Consider the following 19,031-nt stretch of genomic DNA (forward strand, 5'->3'; position numbering starts at 1 on the left):
CTGGTTGTAGTTGGGGCCAAACTCTATAGATACGGAGTTGCTTAAAGATGCAGTGAGGTTCCTACTTGGCCGTGCTATGTGTTGGATATCTAACTGCTCTGAATGCTGGTGAACGTCAAGGCAATGGCCTTTTCTGCATCTGCGGGCTGTTATGTAAAATGTAGGGCATTGGGTGATTCTGTAGAAGGGACCCAAAGAATTCTACTTCTCATTTGCCCTGTTCATCCTGGAGCAGGTTGTGAACGAGAGATTTTGTGTGTTCTGTGTCTGGGATTTGGGTTTTTCTCCACTCTGACTTGTGGAGTACTTAGCCTGTACTAAGGCATAACCAATTTTTCCTGATTGTTTTTAGTTTCAAAGAGTAGACAGTAAGTTTAGGTATGTGCATTTTTAAATGGGAAATGAATGGGCTTCTTTAATCACATTCTCTGTTCACTTAGAGAAATGCTACATTCATTTGGTTGTGTTTTTTCCTTTTTCCTTGTCCAGCTGCCTTGTTACGGACAAAATGTAAACGTGAGCTGTGCTGTTTGCTCCTTCTCCTCTTGCTTTCTTTGAGTCTCTCTCAGCATTCCCCAAAGCTGTTAGCTTCTGCTAAAAATTCCATTTGGAAATGACATTGCCTATTCTGGGAAATTTCTACTTATCAGAGCTCTGGATTTTATATACCAGGACTTATAAGTGTTAAGGTATGAGATGAAGTAGTACTGGCATCGGGCGAGTAATAGGGTGTTTGTCCTTAACAGCTCTAACAACTGCTAAATTACAGTGCAGTTCACGTGACATGGAGCCCAGGTCCTTACAAATGAGACTTGGGGGCTCCTCTGAGGGATTTTGAGTTCTGAGATGTGTCCCTAGCTGTGATATGTGTGGGAAGATGACTTCCACTTAAGGATTTGGGGGTTGATTTTAAGTATTCCTCCTAGATGAGCCTTCCAGGCCTCCAGAATTTCTGAAAACAGTCTCTGTGAATGTAGTAGTACAGGTTTAACTACATTATTTTCACTGTTTTGCTGAAAAACTTGAGCCCCATAAGGTATGCACTGATGAAGCTGGGCTTTTGGTGTTGCCACTTGCATAGCGCGTGGCATAATCTCTGGATGCGTAATGGTGTGGGCACGGCACCGCGAGGATGCTGAGGGGAGGCTGAGGAAGCTGGGGCTGCAGAGGCCAGGGAGGGGGATGTGGGGTGTCTGTGTGTGCGGGTACCTGATGGCAGCAGTGCCCTACTGCTGTTGGTGTGGGATCTAAGAGCAAAGAAGCTGTTGATTGAGGAGGGTGTCTCAGAAAAGCCCAGTGAGTCATCTGCTGCGTGCAACTCCAGAGGGGGTCATGAGGCCTGCAGCCTCTACTCAGGTCCCAAATCCTGCTGGGATCTGCTGCTTTGTGCCCACCTTTTTCTGCCCCCTATTCTGCTGCTGTGAGCCCCTGGCACAGCTACATGGACACACAGTTCCTTTGCAGCCGTTCTGCTGCAGGGCTGATCCTGTGCTGGGCTGGACCTGCCCTATCCCCTGCTGCAGCCCAAAGCCCTTCTGTGGGGTTGGGTGGTTGGGTTGTTGCTAGTTTTGTTTGGGGTTGGTTGTTTAAGTTAAGAGAAGCAGGTGGACGTTCTCACATCTCTACAGCCATTACTTAAGCATTTTCCTGCTGCAATGCCCAGGACTTTCCCCTGGCCGTGGTCTCATTTTGGGTGCCAGCCTGAGGCCTGATGGTACAGACTGCAGCTGTGACCTCTGTGCCTGAGGAGTTCAGTTTGGGACCGTTCACTTCAAGAAAGACTTTGAGGCCCTGGAGTGTGTCCAGAGAAGTGCAACAAAATTCTGAAGGGTCTTACGGGAAGCAGATGAGGGAACCGGGACTATTTACACTGGAGAAGTCTCAGGGGAGACCTCATTGCTCTCTACAACTGCCTGAAAGGAGGTCGCGGTGAGGTGGGAGTCGGTCTCTGCTCCCAGGTAACGGATAGTACAAGAGGCCTTAAGTTGCATCAGGGGAGATTCAGGGTGGACATTAAGAAAAATCTCAGAAAGAGTGGTGAAGTATCGGACGAGGCTGCCCAACGAGGTAGTGGAGTCACCGCCCCTAGTAATGCTCAAGAAATATGTAGCTGTGGCACAGAGGAACATAGTTTATCGGACCTGCTGGTAATGGGCTGATGGATGGACTGGATGACTACAGTGGTCTTTTCCAACCTTTATGATTCTATGACTCTAGGACTGAGTCCCAGTGGAGCTGCTGGGTTTTCTTTTCCAGGATTTTCCCAAAAGGAGAGCAATGCTCCAAGTGCAGCCATCCCAAACCCCAGGGGCTAAGCCTGAACCGGGGCATTTCTCTTTTAAAGACGTTTTGCAGTGTTGGTTTTTGTTTGTTCCTTGGGTTTGCTCTCCTGTATCTGACCTCCGTAGCTGACGCTGACTGAGGTGCGTGCAGGGCTGGCGCAAGAGCGACGCGGACACGAAGACTGGAAGGGCGGTGTGTGCGGGCTCAGGCTCCGTCCCTGCCCGCGGGTGACGGCCGGCCTCGCGGGGCAGCGGCTGAGCGGATCGGGCAGGGCCGCGGGGCGGGAGCGGCTCCGCCTGATCGCTGCCATATGGGAGCGGCGGGGAGCTCCCGAGAGGCTTCGGCTCCGCGGCCGGGCACAGCTCTGCCCCGCAGTCCCGGCCCGGCCGCCCCCCGCGACGGGACCTTCGCTCGCCGCCCGCGCCCCACCTCCCCTCCCACTCCCCGCGGGACGCGAGGCTGTGGCTTCGCCCGGTGCTGGGGGCCCGCGCGTGTCCGCTGCCGCCTGGATGCGGTCGGGGTCGGCCCGGCAACGGTACGCGGAGCGGCTGCGTGTGGAGTCATTGGGAAGCAGCCGTTCCTCGGAACTCCATCCTAATCAGAGGTGTTACCTCCTCCTCTCCCCAGTGTCTCTTGACATCATTTCATCCATCAGAGTTTCAGAGTAAAAAAAAAAAAAAAAGCAAAAAAAAAAAAAGCAGAACCCACCCAGTCAGCGCGCAGCCCACGCCGCCCCTCAGCGCTGCTGCGGCCGCGGGGAAGGGCCGGAGCGGGGCAGGGATGCGGGAGGGGCGCGGGGCGGCGCGGGGCGCAGCCGGAGGGGCGCGGAGCGGGGCCCGGAGCGCCCCTGGCGCGGGGGGGCAGCGGTAGAGCCCCGCGGAGCGAAGGAAGGGCCCCGCGGCACCGCCGCCGCCCGGCGCCGTCCCATGGGATGTCCGCTGCCCCCCGCGAGTGCCCCGATGCGGAGCGCCGCGCCCCCGCCATGGCCTCGCTCTTCGGGATCTGGTGGTGGTCTCTTCCCCTCGTGTTGCTGTGGGCGACCCCGCGAGTCGCCTCCTCGTGGTGGTAAGTGCGGGCGGCCCCCGTGTGCTCGCAGGGAAGGAGCGGTCGGGCTCAGCGCACCGGGCGCAGCCCACGCGTGGACCCGGGCGGGGCTGGACGGGACGGGACGGGCAGCGCAGCGCTGGGCGCGCCCCGAGCGGCGGATCCCGGCCGGGACCCGGCACCGAGCGCGTCCTCGCCGCTGGGACCGCCCGTAGCCGCACCGTGTCCGTACGGGCGCTGCTGCTGGGGAAGGCTTTTTGTGGTGCCGCTGAAATGTCACTCTTGGAAGTCGCGGCTTATAGATTTCGCGATCGTGCGACATAATGAAAATCCGCGGAAAGGACGTTTTCCTGTGTTTGGTCCCTTCAGGAGACACCTATCGCGGTTTGGGTTTGATAAAAGGCACTTTCGGAGCATTTCAGAGCTTAATCGGGAACATCTGGGTGCAGATGATGTAATTTAATTTCTGGCCGGGCGGTTCTTTAACTCTGAACTCCTGAAGTTATTGAACAAAACACAGTCCGGGAGGTTTTTAAAGGTTTTCTCCCCCAAAAGTGGGTGCGGAGCCGGGGTCGGAGTCGGGGGGAGCAGAGCGAAGCAGCCCTTCCCAAGCGCGGCCCCTCCCCGGCGCTTTGCCGCGCGGTCCCTTCCGCATCCCTTCTCCATCCCGTCCCCATCCCTCCCCGCGCCCCTCCCGATGTCCCCGTGCACGCAGGGCTCCGGCCGGGTGCTCCCGTCGCTGCCCCTCCCGTTGCCTCCCGCAGGTACATGGGGGCCGTGGGCTCGTCGCGGGTGATGTGCGACAACGTGCCGGGGCTGGTGAGCCGGCAGCGGCAGCTGTGCCGGCGGCACCCCGAGGCCATGCTGTCCATCGGGCGCGGAGTGGCCGCCTGGACGGCCGAGTGCCAGCACCAGTTCCGGCGGCACCGCTGGGACTGCAGCGCCCTGGAGCGGGGGCAGCGCCTGCTCGGCCGCGTCCTGCAGCGCAGTGAGTGCGGGCGGGGACGGGGCGAGGGCGGTGGGTGCTGGGGCTGCCCAGCCCTGCGGAGATAGAGACCGTGCTGAGGAGGGGGCCCGGGCGGGTGGCACAGGTGAAGCACCCAGGTGCTGCCGTGACATAAATGCTCAGCATTATTCCGTGGCTGTTCTATCAGTTCTAAGGATGAAAGTGTCCAATTTCCCCCAGTGTGAAATTATAGATAATGCCACGAACTCTTTGTGTTCACACTGTGATAACGCTACCTAAGGAGCAGGTGTGGCTCACTGCTACCAGCCCCAGCTACTATGGGAGAAGCTGCTGCTCACTCCTTTTGTGTGAAACTCAGAACTTCTTTAAGTCTGAAAATAGCCCCTTACTATAGAGTTGTATCAACACAACCCAACTCCGCACTGTAAATTACTACATCTTTAAATAAACTTAAGCAATTATTGCCTTGGAATATGCACTGAGGAGTAGGCATAGTCTAGAAAAACAGCTGGTCCTTGATGTAATGAATTAACATCGTTAGTGGGAGGGAACTGTGCCTAGGCTGTGGTGTGTGCAGGTCACTGGCCTGGCCTGCCACAGCATCACACAGCTGGTGCTGCTGGTTGCACCAAGTACACCTGGATTAGTGAAGGCCGCCAGGTTCAATGCTTCCTCATTTTCAGGAAAAAAAGCACCAAAGATTTCTCACTACTCCCTTTGAAATTAGCAAGATTAAACGCCTCCAAAGAGGAAAAGCTGGCTTCAGAAGTTAGTTGCAGTATTTTGCAGCACAGATGCTATTCCTGTATCCCTGTGTAGTGATTTCCCAAATACTCTCCGACCCAGCACTTTACTTACATATTTCTCTTAGCTGATGGTAAGTGGCAGAAATACCAGCTGCCCTCTCCCTGCATCTCCACAGAGCAACTGAGCCATGGAAGGATGGTCACCCATGTCAGGAACAAACTTCAATCCGCATCGACTGGGTTATACCAGGGAGGGATCCAGCTCTGAGCCATGGCCAGTTCTGACTGCAAGCAACACGCCTCTGTGTGGCTCCAGCCCAGCTTAACCTGTAGCTCAGCACACAGGCTGGGCTATCAGGCCGTGAACTAGGCCGGTTGCTCACACTGAGCGCCACAGCCATGTATAAGGCCTGCTTCTTATTGCAGGCAGCCGGGAGTCCGCGTTCGTCCACGCCATCTCCTCTGCTGGCGTTGTGTTTGCCATCACGAGGGCATGCAGCCAGGGAGAGCTGAAGTCCTGCTCCTGTGACCCTGAGAAGAAGGGCTCTGCCAAGGACAGCAAGGGCCGCTTTGACTGGGGCGGCTGCAGCGACAACATCGATTATGGCGTTAAGTTCGCCAGGGCCTTCGTGGATGCCAAGGAAAGGAAAGGGAAGGACGCCAGGGCACTGATGAACCTCCACAACAACCGCGCAGGAAGGAAGGTGGGTGTCATGGCTGTGCTCGTGGGGTGAGGTGGGGCCGGCTCTCACAGCAGTCTCAGGTCGGGAAAAGCATGGGAGAGTGGGAGGGCAAGGCGCCATTTTATCTGCCCCGAAGGCTGGAGGTGGCTGGGCTCCCAGCATGCCACGTGCTACTGCTTGTCAGTGCCCCTCTGGGTCCATCCAGCAATTCCTTGTGTAGGAGCTGAGCACAGGTACAGCCCTTGCAGAGTCAAAGTGGATGGAGGTTTTGTTTTGAGTCTCATCCATATGCATGGAGGAGTTCTACTACTTTTGGTTAATGAAAAATAGAAATTCTTACAGGATGCTGAAGATTCAGGCTGGGCTATTAGAAAGCAAATTCAAAATAGTATTGAAGAAAAACTAGTGCCAGCCATTCCTCTGCATGTATGGTAAACTGAAACAGAATGAGCAGAGAGAAAATGAAATGACTTCACTTTTTAGAAAACAGAGTCATACTACATTTAATTCCAAAAGAATTTGGCCTCGACTGCTCTCAACAAAAACACATCTTTATATACTGCATGAAAATCCCACTGTTTAATTTCCACAAGAAGTTTCCAGCTCACTGTTGCAGGTAGCAGGAATGGTTGCAGGCACATTGGCTGTTGCTGGTGCAAGAGCTGCAGAATGCATGCTCTGATATCTGAGAGTAGTGACAATAAGTTGTGAGAGTAGTGCACGTGATTGGAGTGTACTTTTTCATTATTCAGAACGTGCTCAAAATTCACTACGGTCTTAACATCGAAAATAACACTGGAAGGTATTTCATAGCGCTACACAAACCACTTCTGGCATGAAGAGACTTCTTCTTGTCTTCTGATTTCCTTAGCACATATTTAGCAGGAAGTAAATTGCTCATATCCTCATCTTTTTTTTGCATTAAAAAGTTCCCTTAACATATTGTGAAATTGTTTCATATTAACTAGCTCTTATTAGAAAGAAAAGATCCAATTTTCATTAATTAATTGTACTGAAAGCAGATGGTTTTCCTAATAGTTTTTTCTCCTCCAACATCTCTATTTCATCTGTTTTCTAGCAGCAGGTATAACTAATGTATAATGCTACCAGTGTGATAGGCACAGTTATGGTATGCCTAGTGGGGAACAAAGAAAGCTAATACAGCTGTCTGTATGGCACTGTCCAAAAGAGGCTGCCATCTACAACACAAGGAAACACTTCATAGGGGTAATTTGGCTCCATGCTGTGAAGTGCTTTCTGTAATATTTAGGTATCTCTAAGTTTAAAAACACGTATATGCAAAATGGTAGGATAATACTGGTAAGCAGGTAGGCTTTTTATTTGTTAAATATTATCTGCACATTCCCTTATCCTTTAGGGCCTCCTCCACAGGAAGTAGTGCTCACTGCCCCTCACTGTCTCAGCTGCCCCCAAGTTGCACACACAGGTGGGGATCTGTGCCCTCAAATTCTTCTCATCCCCGGCACTGAGCCCGTGTCCATAGATTCCTCTTAAAAAGGAGACTGCCTGGATCTTACTAATTCAGAAATACACTGAAAAGTATTTACAGTAATCTCGTAGGAATCATGCCTGTTGCTTTGCTGTGTATCAGTACAGGGACACCACCAACAAAGTGATGTTGAATCCTGATGTGCTTCTTCAGGTGTTGGGGGCCTGGGTCCACCAGGTTCCTTTAAAAACAGCAGTAGTTCCTCAGATGATTAAGACCAAGCACACACTTAAATCCCTATCTGAGCAGAATCCCAGTCCTATTTGTTCTTTGAAGCAGTCACCCAGATTAGGAAGAAAATTAAGCATACTTTGCCTGTGTGGCACATCCTCACTTTATTACCAGGCGCCTGAATGGAGAGCGCTGCCCCACTGCACCTCAATCTTTGATCTTGTGCCTCTTCTGTCTGTTATCTTCCTCCCATGATGCTGTTCCTCATGCAAACTCTAATATGTTCATGAAATATGAACCCTTAAAGCATAACAGATCAGATATTTTTATCTTCAGAATTAGGGTAAATTATTTATTGTTTATAAACCTATCTGTTGTTCCCTAACAGCTTGCAGATAGCTTCTAGGTCTGAGATGAAGTTGAAAAGACATTAATGCTTCCCAGACATTAAATTAATGATGGTGATCTCTCCAGTGCAAACTAATTAAGGCCTCACTCTGTAATGTTTGTAAGCATTTTACAAATACCATTTTTAAATTGTGTGCCCCAGCCCAGGTATGATGCTTTGGAGTCTCTGCAAAAACATTTAACATGAAATGCTTATTAATTCCCCAGCAGTGTTTGAAACACCACCTGCTTTTGTGTAGGGATTTAGACACCACGCCTAAGAGCAATTTGAGGAAGTTAGACAGTTCTGTTAGATTTTTCACAGTAAATTTAAACCTGATTGCATTAAAATGTTCATTAACAACATAGCACTAAAAATGTCACAGTATTCTCAGTTCTTTTATTTATATACAATAAAAATATTCATAGCCAGGAGCAGCTCCATGGAGCCCAAGTAGGGACATGCAGTCTGGCAGAGTTTCAGCTTGAACCATGGTGACATGGAGCACCTTCACCTATTGGAGCTGAGCGATTGTGTCCCTTACCCACTTTATTTCCCATTGCTGGAACTGTATCTGGCACTATTGTGTGCTCTAGGTCTTTGGGATGACCAGCAGGAGGGGGGAGGCAAGGAAACCTCGGAAGATGGTGTGGTTGAGAGAAGCAAGCAGAGCAGACCAGCCCTGTCGGATGACTTGGTGCTACCAGTGGGTGTCACTACAGACCGTGGTTTCAAGGCCCACTGCGAGCCTGGCATGGCAGGATCAATGGAAAGGGTTTGAGAAGCTTCGATTACAGTTTGTTTTACCTGTGTATATTTTGCTGCGTTTCTAAACAGGCCGTGAAGCGTTTTTTGAAACAGGAGTGCAAATGTCACGGTGTGAGTGGATCATGCACTCTAAGGACCTGTTGGCTGGCCATGGCAGACTTTAGGAAAACAGGAGATTATCTGTGGAAGAAATACAATGGAGCGATTCAGGTGGTCATGAATCAAGATGGCACGGGTTTCACTGTGGCTAATAAGAGATTTAAGAAGCCAACTAAGAATGACCTGGTATACTTTGAAAGCTCTCCAGACTACTGTATCAGGGACAGGGATGTAGGTAAGCCTCTATCATTACACGTGAATGGTTTTATTTCAGACCTTTGTACTTTACAGGTAAAAAAAAATATCATTATTATTGAGTGTATATATATAAATCCAAGCATATAACCAGCAGGAAACAGGAAGGAAGATGTTCTGGAAGAACGACTCTGTACAAGATCCATAGCTCCTCAATGTCATTAGATGTGTGATAGCCAGTTCTGATGTAATTCAGCAGTTTCTTCCAGGTGCTGGAGTCCTGGAGACTCTGCAGGGCAAAGGTTGTCCTTAGGACAAGTTGGAGCTGTGCTCTGGAGGCTGGCCCAGACCACATAGCCTCCATAGCCACCCCGTGTCTCTGCAGCAGAGTCAAGTCCTGTGGTGTCCCCATGGTGCCACCTTCAGTTAACACCACTTCTTTTCCATGTTGTTATGCTTCTGCTGTACACTCTGAAGAGTTGGGTGGCCTTTACTTGCTCCTTCCCCACAGCTCCTTGCTGCAGACACACCTCTCCTGCAGGCAGGAGGCCAGCAGCTCTGTGCACCACTTGCACCAGCCTGTATTGCAGCGCAGGTTGCTGAGGGTGTGCAGGTGACTGAAGGGGTGCAATTCGATGAGGCACAGCATGCTGCACCAGGTCTCACTGTGGTTATTTCTTTCTGTGACTCGGCGTTGGCTCAGTCCGTAGCAGCTGTCACATTTTCTGTAGAGTCATACCAGCCCCAGTGGGAAGAGGTGGAGTTCCAGGACTGCTGTTAGCACTGAAGCGTTCTGCTTTCGGAGATTTCTGTGGACACCCTTAGCAATGTTACAGGGTTTGAAGCACTACTGAGCAGTGCTAATCGTGCCAACAGCTCCTGACCAGTGTGCACTATTTCCTGATGTGGCAATTTACAATCAGCAACTAAAAAACAGAAATGTGGAGAAGAGAGCCAGACTGCATGATGTATGAAAGATGCTGGAACTGATGTGGAACTGATGAATATGTTGTATAATGTACCAGAGTGCACCCGCTATGACACAGCCATAGGAGTATCTAGATAGCAAAGCAGCTTAGTTCTTTTTGGCATTGCTGTGTATTTACAATCCAAGTTTACTTGGAATAAACATTGCAAAACAACTGTACTTAAATAAGAACAATATGTGAAATCCTGCTCATGTACTATTGACTTTAGCAAACCCGGAGTTTCATCCAGTATGCTTATGTTGTGCACTGATCCTGGTTAGTTCAGTAGTCAACATAACTTTAAAAGTTATTTATGGTTTTTGCAGATGGTGCTTATTACCTGCACAAGAACATGTTGTTCCTTGGGTAGTGACTAGTACATAAGGTCTAATAGTTCAATCTAAGTGAATAAATGGGCATGTTGTGGCATTGTGTACAGACTAGGATTTACTGAACTTTCTGCAGAATAGATTTTATTCGATATTCATTGCTTAGAGCTGCTTGTTTCATTGTAAAGTCTGTGATTTCTTTCCCCCTAGACGGAGTGCCAGTACACAACCCAATTCTATGTCAGGAAGCCATGTAACAGCCTTTGCAGCAAGCCTAATCCGGTGCAGTCAGCTGCTGGTGGAGGATGCTGGGCGTGTGTCGCGGCGCTGCTCCCTGCTCCCCACCCGGAGCCTGGCATACGCTCCCACTCCTCCCCAGATAACAATCCTGATGAGGCGTTTCTGTGCCGTGCAGCAGCCTGAAGATATGGCTGTTGGGAAGAGTGCAGTTTTGGAAAGCTGCAGTAAGCCTTAGTGGGAACAGGAACAGTGCTGTGGGATTGCCTGCTACTCTCATGGAGCAAGGAAAGATAAACACAAGCTGATCTGAGTTCAGCAGAGATAACATCAGCAGCTGAGCAGCATTTTTTCTTGATTAGTTTTATTTTGCCCTGTTGAACACTCCAGAGCATTAGCCCTCCTAGATGATTGGAGGTTAACTGAAATGAGACTATGGAAGTCTGAGTTTGGAAATATGTGGACAGCACCTCAGTGTCAGCTAAGTACAATACCACGGTACTTTGTTATGCCCTTCAATATAGTTCTGCCTCTGGGAATTCCAGCAGTGTAATGCTTCAGAAAAGCTGTGCACCTAGAGATTGATTAGAACTGGGGCTGGGGGAGGATTCCCATAGCACGTTTTGTGAAGCGTCACAACTCAACAGCTTCACAAACTGTGAAATGACAGAGCCAGTATTCTCTATGGCTTGGGTGTGTTAATGCATAAACCCCAGTAAATGAAAGGTGCTCCAGAGTTGTATCATCAGTGATCCTTCCAAAAATCCCCATGTCTCACCTCCTCCTGTTGGAGCTTGCAGCTTTGGCTGTTTGCTGGTGGCAGACAGCCATTGAGGGTGCTGTCACTGCATACACCCCGCAGTCTGTCTGGGGGAGGCACTGAAACGTATATACATGATTCACCCCTACAGGGGGAAAAACGTTGAGTTATTATTTCTTTCCTAGAAGGAGAAGAGGAGTCGTTGCTTTCAGAAGGGAGATAATTTGTGGAAACCACTAATAGCAGCTCACTTAATAGCTAGAGAGCGTAATAAGCCAATGACCTCTATCTAGCGTTAAGATTTCAAGGCTTTTAGAAAAGGACCAAATGAAGATTTGCAGAATTGTTCAGAATCCACTTGATTCTGGTTGTGTGGAAGCCAGAACAATTTTTGCCCATCTATATATTTTTTAATCATAATTCACTAGAAGCAGAGGTTGGACATCCCAGAGGGCTTTTGAAGACCTTATGGTGAACTTTCATATTTTGACACACTTTTTGCATGTGCTTCCTTTATATTAACATAAACTGCCAGCTGCCAAACTCAATAAAAGCATCCCCTATACAGGGGTTTGTACAGGGTGAGGCTTGTTAGAGAGGATAATGCTGTAAAAGAAAATAGAGGGAACGTTACGCCGATGGCAGTCCGGGTGCAGCATGTACTGGCTTTCCTCAAATGCGTAGCTTCACCTCAGAAGTGCTCTAAAGCCTTCTTTGTCTGCTTGTAAGCTTCTGGTAAAAACATTTTAATTTTTAAAATGTTGCTTTTTAACCATCCATGCAGGCTAGGATGATAGAAAATTGAAGCAAGTTTATCACATTTTGAACAGATAGGTGAAAAAATAAAGAATGCTTTGGGAATAAATGTGTGAGCAGCCATATGATAGACATCATCGATTTACTGGCAGATCCTTTAAAAGGGGCTGTTGTTTGTGGAGTCTGTTAAAGCCATGTAGCATGTTCCTGTAAAAAAAATAGTTGAGATCCAAGTTAGTTGACCTCTCCAGTTAGATGTGATGGCAGGATTGCACTGATGAGCAGGGGTTGACTTTTTGCAGATGTTTTGGTAGCACCAAGGCGTTGGCCTTGTTAAGGTGGTGGTGGGGTAAAGGTTGTGTCCGTGTGCAGGTGGTCTCAGGCAGCCCCTCAGGACCTGCTGAAAACCCATATGAGATGTACCTTAGGCTGCTCTGGGTCACACACAGGTTTCTCCTGACACCATTTGCTCATGTTTTGGTGCTATCAAAGCCAGCATTGCTGCCTCTGCTTGCAGATGGGGAGACTGGTGACAATGTTATGTGTCTCCAGCAAGCAGCTGTGTCTGAGGATTCCTTACGGGGTTACTTCCCTGTCATTTTTTTCCCTTATTGCTTCACATAAGCCATCTGCTGTATTTCTGAGAGGAATAGGGAAGGCCAGGTTTGAAGCGAAAGAGAAACATGAAATTAAATTTAGCCTGGAAAGTATTGGCACTGGGCAAGATGTGTTAGCACTTCAAGTATGTAACCCATGGAGGGAAACCAATGCTGATCTATGTTAGACACTTTTCACTAAGGTTAGCCCTACACAGTCAGTCCCTGTGTGACTACTTGGCCTGCATCTCCCAGTTTACGCACTGAGAACATATGAGGCAAGGTCCCAGCCCATGGGGCTGATGCTGAGCTCGCAATGATTTCAATCAGAGCAAGGGCCAGCCCTGAGGGCTGGGGAGATGCCAGCAAACTTGGGATCCTCCTGAGGGACTGAGGAGATGCCAGCAAACTTGGGATCCTCCTGGACCTGAGGGACCAGGGCAGCTGGCAATGGCTGCAGAGAGAAAAGTCAGCCATGTGTTCACTGTCAGCTTATTCTGAATGAGCTGATTTTTGTCAACACATTTCTGTCTCTCCATTGCTGGTCTGCTCAATCCCAGTTCTCCCAGAGATGGCTGTTTTCTGCCTGCCCAGTCAGGGCCTCTCATACTTGCCTTGTGTGTAGGGTCCACCTGAATATTTCTTGATTTGAAAATTACCTTCAGAACTAATTTTCTGTGAATATTTTTTTTTTCTTTTAGGCAAGTGTTGAGTAATGAAGTTCACTGCTTGAAGCCATATTTTACATAGAAATAGAAGGGAAAGTCTCGCATTATAGAGAAATAATGTCACTGTAGTTCTTTAGGAATGAGGAAAAAATATAGTTCTCAACTTTCCACATTTGCTCAAGAAAATGACTGCAAAGCAGGAAGAAAGGAAGGGTTTGATGTACAGGCCATAGAGCTGGCAGTGTTCATGGGTATGTTGGCACGTGCAATGTTGAGTGTTGGCATGGCAATTCTGAAACTCAAACTAAAAACAAAGAGGTTGCGCTAATACTTTCTGCAAGTTAGAACAATTTCCTGCCTCTCACACGGTTCAGAGGTGCATGGTAGGTAGCAGGGTGAGACTAGAAAATTCTACCTTTTGTTTAGTTTCCTCTATTGTCCTCTTCACCTGAGAGCCCGAGCACCTCCAGAGGTACAATGATGTGTGTGACTGCTGTCAGCTATTGCTCATTTTCTGCCTCGTGAAGGGAATGTTTCTTCTGTGTGCACATGTTGTAGGTGAACTGAGTTTGGCAAGAGCAAGGCAAGCTAAATTTGCATGCTGAATATTGTCAGAGTGCTGAGATGTCTGTTCCCAGAGGGGGAGCCCTGCGTGGGATGTGTGTGCCCTAGTTCCCCCCAATGAGGTTAGTGCCCAACAACTGTCCTTGAGCTCAGGCAGAGCCACAGGAATGCTGAAGAGGCTCTCTGAACTTCTCAGAAATGTTAGTTTTGCTCAGGAGCTAAGCTTCTATGTGCACTATTTTGTCTTTTGCCACATTCTATGGATAATCTAGTTTCCTCCCCTAATAGCACAGTAGATTTTTGTTTTGTATTGTAGGTGACATCAGATGATACTGACTTTTGACTATCTGTTAGGGAATGAAATCATTTTCTTGTTGAAGTCAGTACAAAACTCCTGTTGAAATCAGTGGGAGTTTCCCATTCAGATTCTCTTTGGCTGCTGTGCAGTTTCCCCAGACATCTGGAAACCAGAACTTCTGGGCTGGGAAATAACCTGTGTCTTGGCTGAGGAATGCTGCTCACCTTCCCAGGAAGGCTCCCACACCTCATCACAGCCGTTCATATTGCATCACCTGACCTTATGCAGAGGTTGATGTGAGGCCTTCCTCCCATAGCAGAACACCAGGCAGTTTGAATCTAATTCAAATCATAGTTATTATGGATTGTTGTCCTCTATATGCCGCATCACACAGCCTGGGCATTCCAGGACTTTGTTACTGGGCCCCATCAACATAGTACACCCACATGTGTGGGTGACTGGGTGGCAGAAGGATGGGAGAATTCAAATCAAATTTCCAGTGCAAACATCAATCATACTTGTCAAGAGGTTGGCCTTTGTGACTTTATTTTGTCTGAGTGGAGATTGAGGGACAAGGCCCTACAAACACACTTCTTCAATTAAAAGTATTCTGCTCTGTCTGGGATGTGATAGCTGATTCCATGGGCTGGCTTGGGCACAATGTTCCAACTTTTTGCACTGCCTCATGGATCAAATTGGTAGTCTGAAAGTAGGGTTGGTTGGTTTCTGCCACCGGCTTCCTATGTGACCACAACAAAGGTCACACAGCTCTGTGTCCTTGTGGGTCCTTGCCCATGCCCAAATCAGTGACGCCAGGACCTCTACATGCAGAACTATGCCTGAAAACAGGACCTGGGAAAGTAAGGGTTGGGACTGGTGCTACCTTGCCCTCCCTTAGGTTCCCCACTTGCAATCCAGGCCCCTGCATAGATGGTGGGGATGGGACACCAGGAGCTGTTGCTGTTTCCCAGTGTAGAACGTACCTGGTGCAATCCATCACTGGTTTCCACATCAACGCTATTTGTTTGCTCAAACAGAAAGAACTTCAGCTCTGCCCATCAGCTGCCTCCCTGCAAGCTCCCCAGTCTAGACAGAGCTGGGCAGGCTGGGACAGGGCTGAGCTGGGGGATGGCAGAGCTCAGCCAGGAGAGCAGCATGACCCAGAGACAGGGCACATGATCCTGCTTTCAGCCTCCTCCACCCCGAGGTGGCACTTCAGCTCAGGGCTGGCCAAAGCAGAAAGCTGAAGGAAGGTCTTGGGCTGGGTGAGCAACTGGAACAACAGTTGAAGCCTGTCCTGATTATGTATAGAAAGAGTAAAATTTCTGATACCATGGCTAAGAGCAAAATCTCCCCCACTGTGCTCATCATGCGTTGGTCGGGTGGGAATTGGCAGAAGAGAAGGTGGCTTCATTCACATGTGGGAGATTACTTGCTGCCTGCGCGCTGGGGTGATGAGACATGGGACCTGATGTCTGTCTGGTGCTGGGGAGGGGGGGAGGCAGGGAAACCTTGTGGACAGTGCATGCTGCTGTGTGCTGAAGTGCTTCATCCAGTAGTGGTAGGACATAATTCCAAGTACACCATGGGGAGAAGCAACAGAAAATAGGAATTAATGCAGCTTGGTTTTATAATAATTAAAAATTATGGCTTGGGCTTTTATTAATTAAGATTTATTTGCTGTCCTACTTCACACAGATTTGAATTGCTGTCTGCATGCATTTTATTCCTTAGAAAGGTGGAATTTTCATGTACACCTGAGAAATAATATACTAGTAACAAAACTGAGCAGATATGCTTTGCAGAATGTTCCCAGTTAATTTAGTGATCATAGTCCCTGTGTAGGGGATTTCATTTTGGCCAAGAACAGGCAAAAATAGCTATTATCTGGTCTAAAAGCAATGCTGGAGCAATGTTCATCTTAAGGCTGCATCAGAAATTCATTGGAATATTAATACCTGAGAAATTAGGTTAGGCAAAGACGTTTTCAGATGGAAAACGGTCTGCCAAGAGCTGTGGCACAGATCCTGTAGTGTTCTCTGAAATAAGTTCTCATCAGTTGAGCACCAACTCCTTTGTGGCACAGCAGCCTCCAGGCAGGAATGTCTTGAGGAGGTAACTGCAGCCATTTTGTGCCACTTGGGTGTGGGCAGAGGTGTCCCAGTACTTGGGATGTGCAGAGAGCAGCAGGCCGTCTCCCTGCCCTCCTCCTGCCCACAGCAGATCAGTTCCTTCTAATGCAGCGGCTGTAAATTGCAGCTGTGGTATAAGGTGTTCTGGGTGCTTTGGTTCTGCAGGCTTTTATGCCAGCAGCAAGGTCACTGCCCACGCATCCCTCACAGCCACCAGTTATAGCAGTTTTGGGCCCAGCAGCCTTACACTGCCCTCCCTGTGCTGCTCTGTGTGCCCGCCCATTGGCTGCAGAATGGAGTGCTGTGCTGCACAGCCGTGGGGCTGAATGCAGGGCTGTGACATTCTTGGGGTCAGGCAGAGCCTTGCAATATTTGGTCACTTGTACTCCTCCTTTCCAAGGCTCATTTCCAGAAATCAGGTTGCCCAAATTATGAGGCCAGTTTTGCCCTAATACAAGCATTTCTCATTTGACAAATAATCAACAGTGATGTGATATTGGAGGACCAAATGCACAGCAGATTTGTCTCCTTATTTTCATGCTATCTGTCCTTCCTGGAACCCACCCTGCCTTTTCACGTGACCCCTGCCTCTCCCCTGCAGGCTCTCCGGGAACGGCTGGCCGGGTGTGCAACCAGACCTCCCGCGGCATGGACAGCTGTGAGGTGATGTGCTGCGGCCGTGGCTACGACACATTGCGTGTCAGCAGGATGACCAAATGCGAGTGCAAGTTCCACTGGTGCTGCGCGGTGCGCTGCCAGGACTGCCTGGAGGAAGTGGACATCCACACATGCAAGGCGCCCAAGGCTGCGGGCTGGGCCTCCCGGACATGACGTGTGGTGCTGGTCTGTGCAGGAAATGCTTCTGAGGCCTTTGCTACATTTATGCCCATTTTGTCTTTCATTACACAGAAGCTGCCCAGTAATCATGCCAAATTTGCAGCATTCACTACATGTTTCAGCAGGACCATGCTGTTGCACAATTTGTGTGGACCGACGCCGTGCTGGAAGGAGCTGCCACCACTGGGCCTCCCATCCGACACAGACCCCCATCTCTTCACTGTAAGCCCTTGCTGCCACCACAAGCATGGTGAGGCCCCAGGATGAGGTCTAGGCCTTCTGCTGCCATGGCTGTGGCTTCCTCCAGAGGACCTGCTGCTCTGGACACTCAGCCTGTGAGGCTGCACGGCTGGGCACTGGTCAGGGACCCCTCCATGGAAAGCTTTGAGGCCAGGATGATTTCATGGCTCTGCTGGAATTGAATTTGTCCATCTACCCAACATGGAGCTGTGTGTGCGCTGCTGGGCAGAGACTGGCCCATAGCAGAAAGGAGAGAACAGGAAATGCATTCAACTGCAACAGTCTCATCTGCTATAAAAGAGTGAAAGCAAATGCCTTAGGTATATATTTGTGACAGTTTGCCTTGAGAGCTTGTTAAAGGTCATTAATATTAACCGCTGATCTGAAGGATCAAAGAAAAGAGATTTTTTTCTGAGCCCAATGACATCTGGAAACAGGATGCTCAACTACGTAGGGACTGGGTTTCCTATTTGTCATTTACATAATAAACAGGAAAACATGCAGAAAGCTGGTGGAGAAGGCAATGCCTTATCTTAATAATTGGGTTTTGTTCTATAGAGTCTATCAGCTCTCATGTTATTTTAAATTTAATAAACCTATTCAGTGTGCTTAAACTGATACTTACAGTTCAGGTGCAGTGAGGCTTGCTCCAAATCCACTCTCCACAAACCCACAGCTGATGAGGAACACGCTGGCCTTTGATGGTGGCAGTGGCAGACTGCCTAGGCCCATGTCCTGTCTGGCTCAGCACACAAAGGCAAACGCCAGCAGTGGCTGCAGGTGACAAGGCCTTGGGGCCGTGGCCTCGCTGGAGTGGTGCTGGGGGCTGTTGTGGATGGAGATTGTGACTCTGGGTACAAACTGAGTGCTGCTGACAGCCCTGCCAGCGTGCCATCCACAATGCGAGTGGTATACGCATACATGTGTGCAATGGGATACACATTCCCCAGTGTACGTTCTAAGGTCAGTGGTTACGATATTGGCCTCATTATAGGAAACTCTGGCTCTGGGTTGGACAAGCAAAATTTCACACCTGATTTTATTTAGAGGTCAGCCCTAAGGAGAACTTCTATTCAAATTTCACTGTGAAATTGAATCTGCATGGAGTTCGTAGTCTGAGCAAAGCTTTACACTAAAAGAACCTAGAAGCAGTACAGTATTATTTGTGTGTGTTTGGAAAGATTCAGGGATCTTCTGAGTGATGTACAAATTCAGCCGGTAATAATGCTGAAAGTATTTTGATATTCTGGAAAAAAGGGAGCCTCAGTTCTGCGAGGGAACTTGTCCTGGGAAGTCAAATAAAAGAAGATTAAATCAGCCTCACCTGCTTCTTAACTTCATCCTTTGGTCCACAGGATCGTTAGGTTACAAAGGACCTCTAAGATCATCTGATCCAACCATCCACCTACAACAACAGCAGGAGAATGCAGCTGAGTTCTGCAGCCTCATGTAAAGTGTTTCAGGGTCATTGTATTGAAGGTGCCAGAAATTTTATTCTGGCAGAAGAAATACTGGGAAGCTTGGAGCAAGGCTGACACCTTACTGGGAAATGTGGCTTAGCTACATATCTTGTTACTTAAGCCCTTATTTCACCTATACAAGAAATGATGTAGAAATTATAGAATCATAGAATGGTTTGGGTTGGAAGGGGCCTTCAGGATCATCTAGTTCCAACCCTCTGCTATGGGCAGGGACACCTCCCTCTAGACCTGGTTGCTCAAAGGCCCCTCTAGCCTGGCCTTGAATGAATGCTTCCAGGGAGGGGGCAAATAATGAATGAATAATGTATTAG

At 48.9% G+C, this 19,031-nt stretch overlaps 1 protein-coding gene across 1 annotated transcript; it reads left to right on the forward strand.

Moving 5' to 3' along the window:
• The first annotated feature begins 2,983 nt into the window (after positions 1 to 2,983).
• On the forward strand, positions 2,984 to 18,552 carry WNT2 (Wnt family member 2). The gene is made up of 5 exons (XM_085219003.1): positions 2,984 to 3,348; positions 4,092 to 4,315; positions 5,467 to 5,744; positions 8,630 to 8,894; positions 16,764 to 18,552. The coding sequence occupies exons 1-5, from the start codon at positions 3,215 to 3,217 to the stop codon at positions 16,991 to 16,993; spliced, it is 1,131 nt and encodes a 376-aa protein (XP_085075129.1). The 5' UTR covers positions 2,984 to 3,214; the 3' UTR covers positions 16,994 to 18,552.
• Positions 18,553 to 19,031: the final 479 nt, after the last annotated feature.

Source organism: Meleagris gallopavo, chromosome 1, assembly GCF_905368555.1.
Source record: "Meleagris gallopavo chromosome 1, MGAL_WU_HG_1.1, whole genome shotgun sequence".
Taxonomy (NCBI): domain Eukaryota; kingdom Metazoa; phylum Chordata; class Aves; order Galliformes; family Phasianidae; genus Meleagris; species Meleagris gallopavo.

Bases quoted from the DNA above. Each gene is read 5' to 3' on its own strand.
- WNT2 (XM_085219003.1), top strand. From the start codon at position 3,215: ATGTCCGCTGCCCCCCGCGAGTGCCCCGATGCGGAGCGCCGCGCCCCC. The intron at 4,316-5,466 runs GTGAGTGCGGGC...TTCTTATTGCAG, and splicing joins CGGCCGCGTCCTGCAGCGCA to GCAGCCGGGAGTCCGCGTTC. The intron at 5,745-8,629 runs GTGGGTGTCATG...GTTTCTAAACAG, and splicing joins ACAACCGCGCAGGAAGGAAG to GCCGTGAAGCGTTTTTTGAA.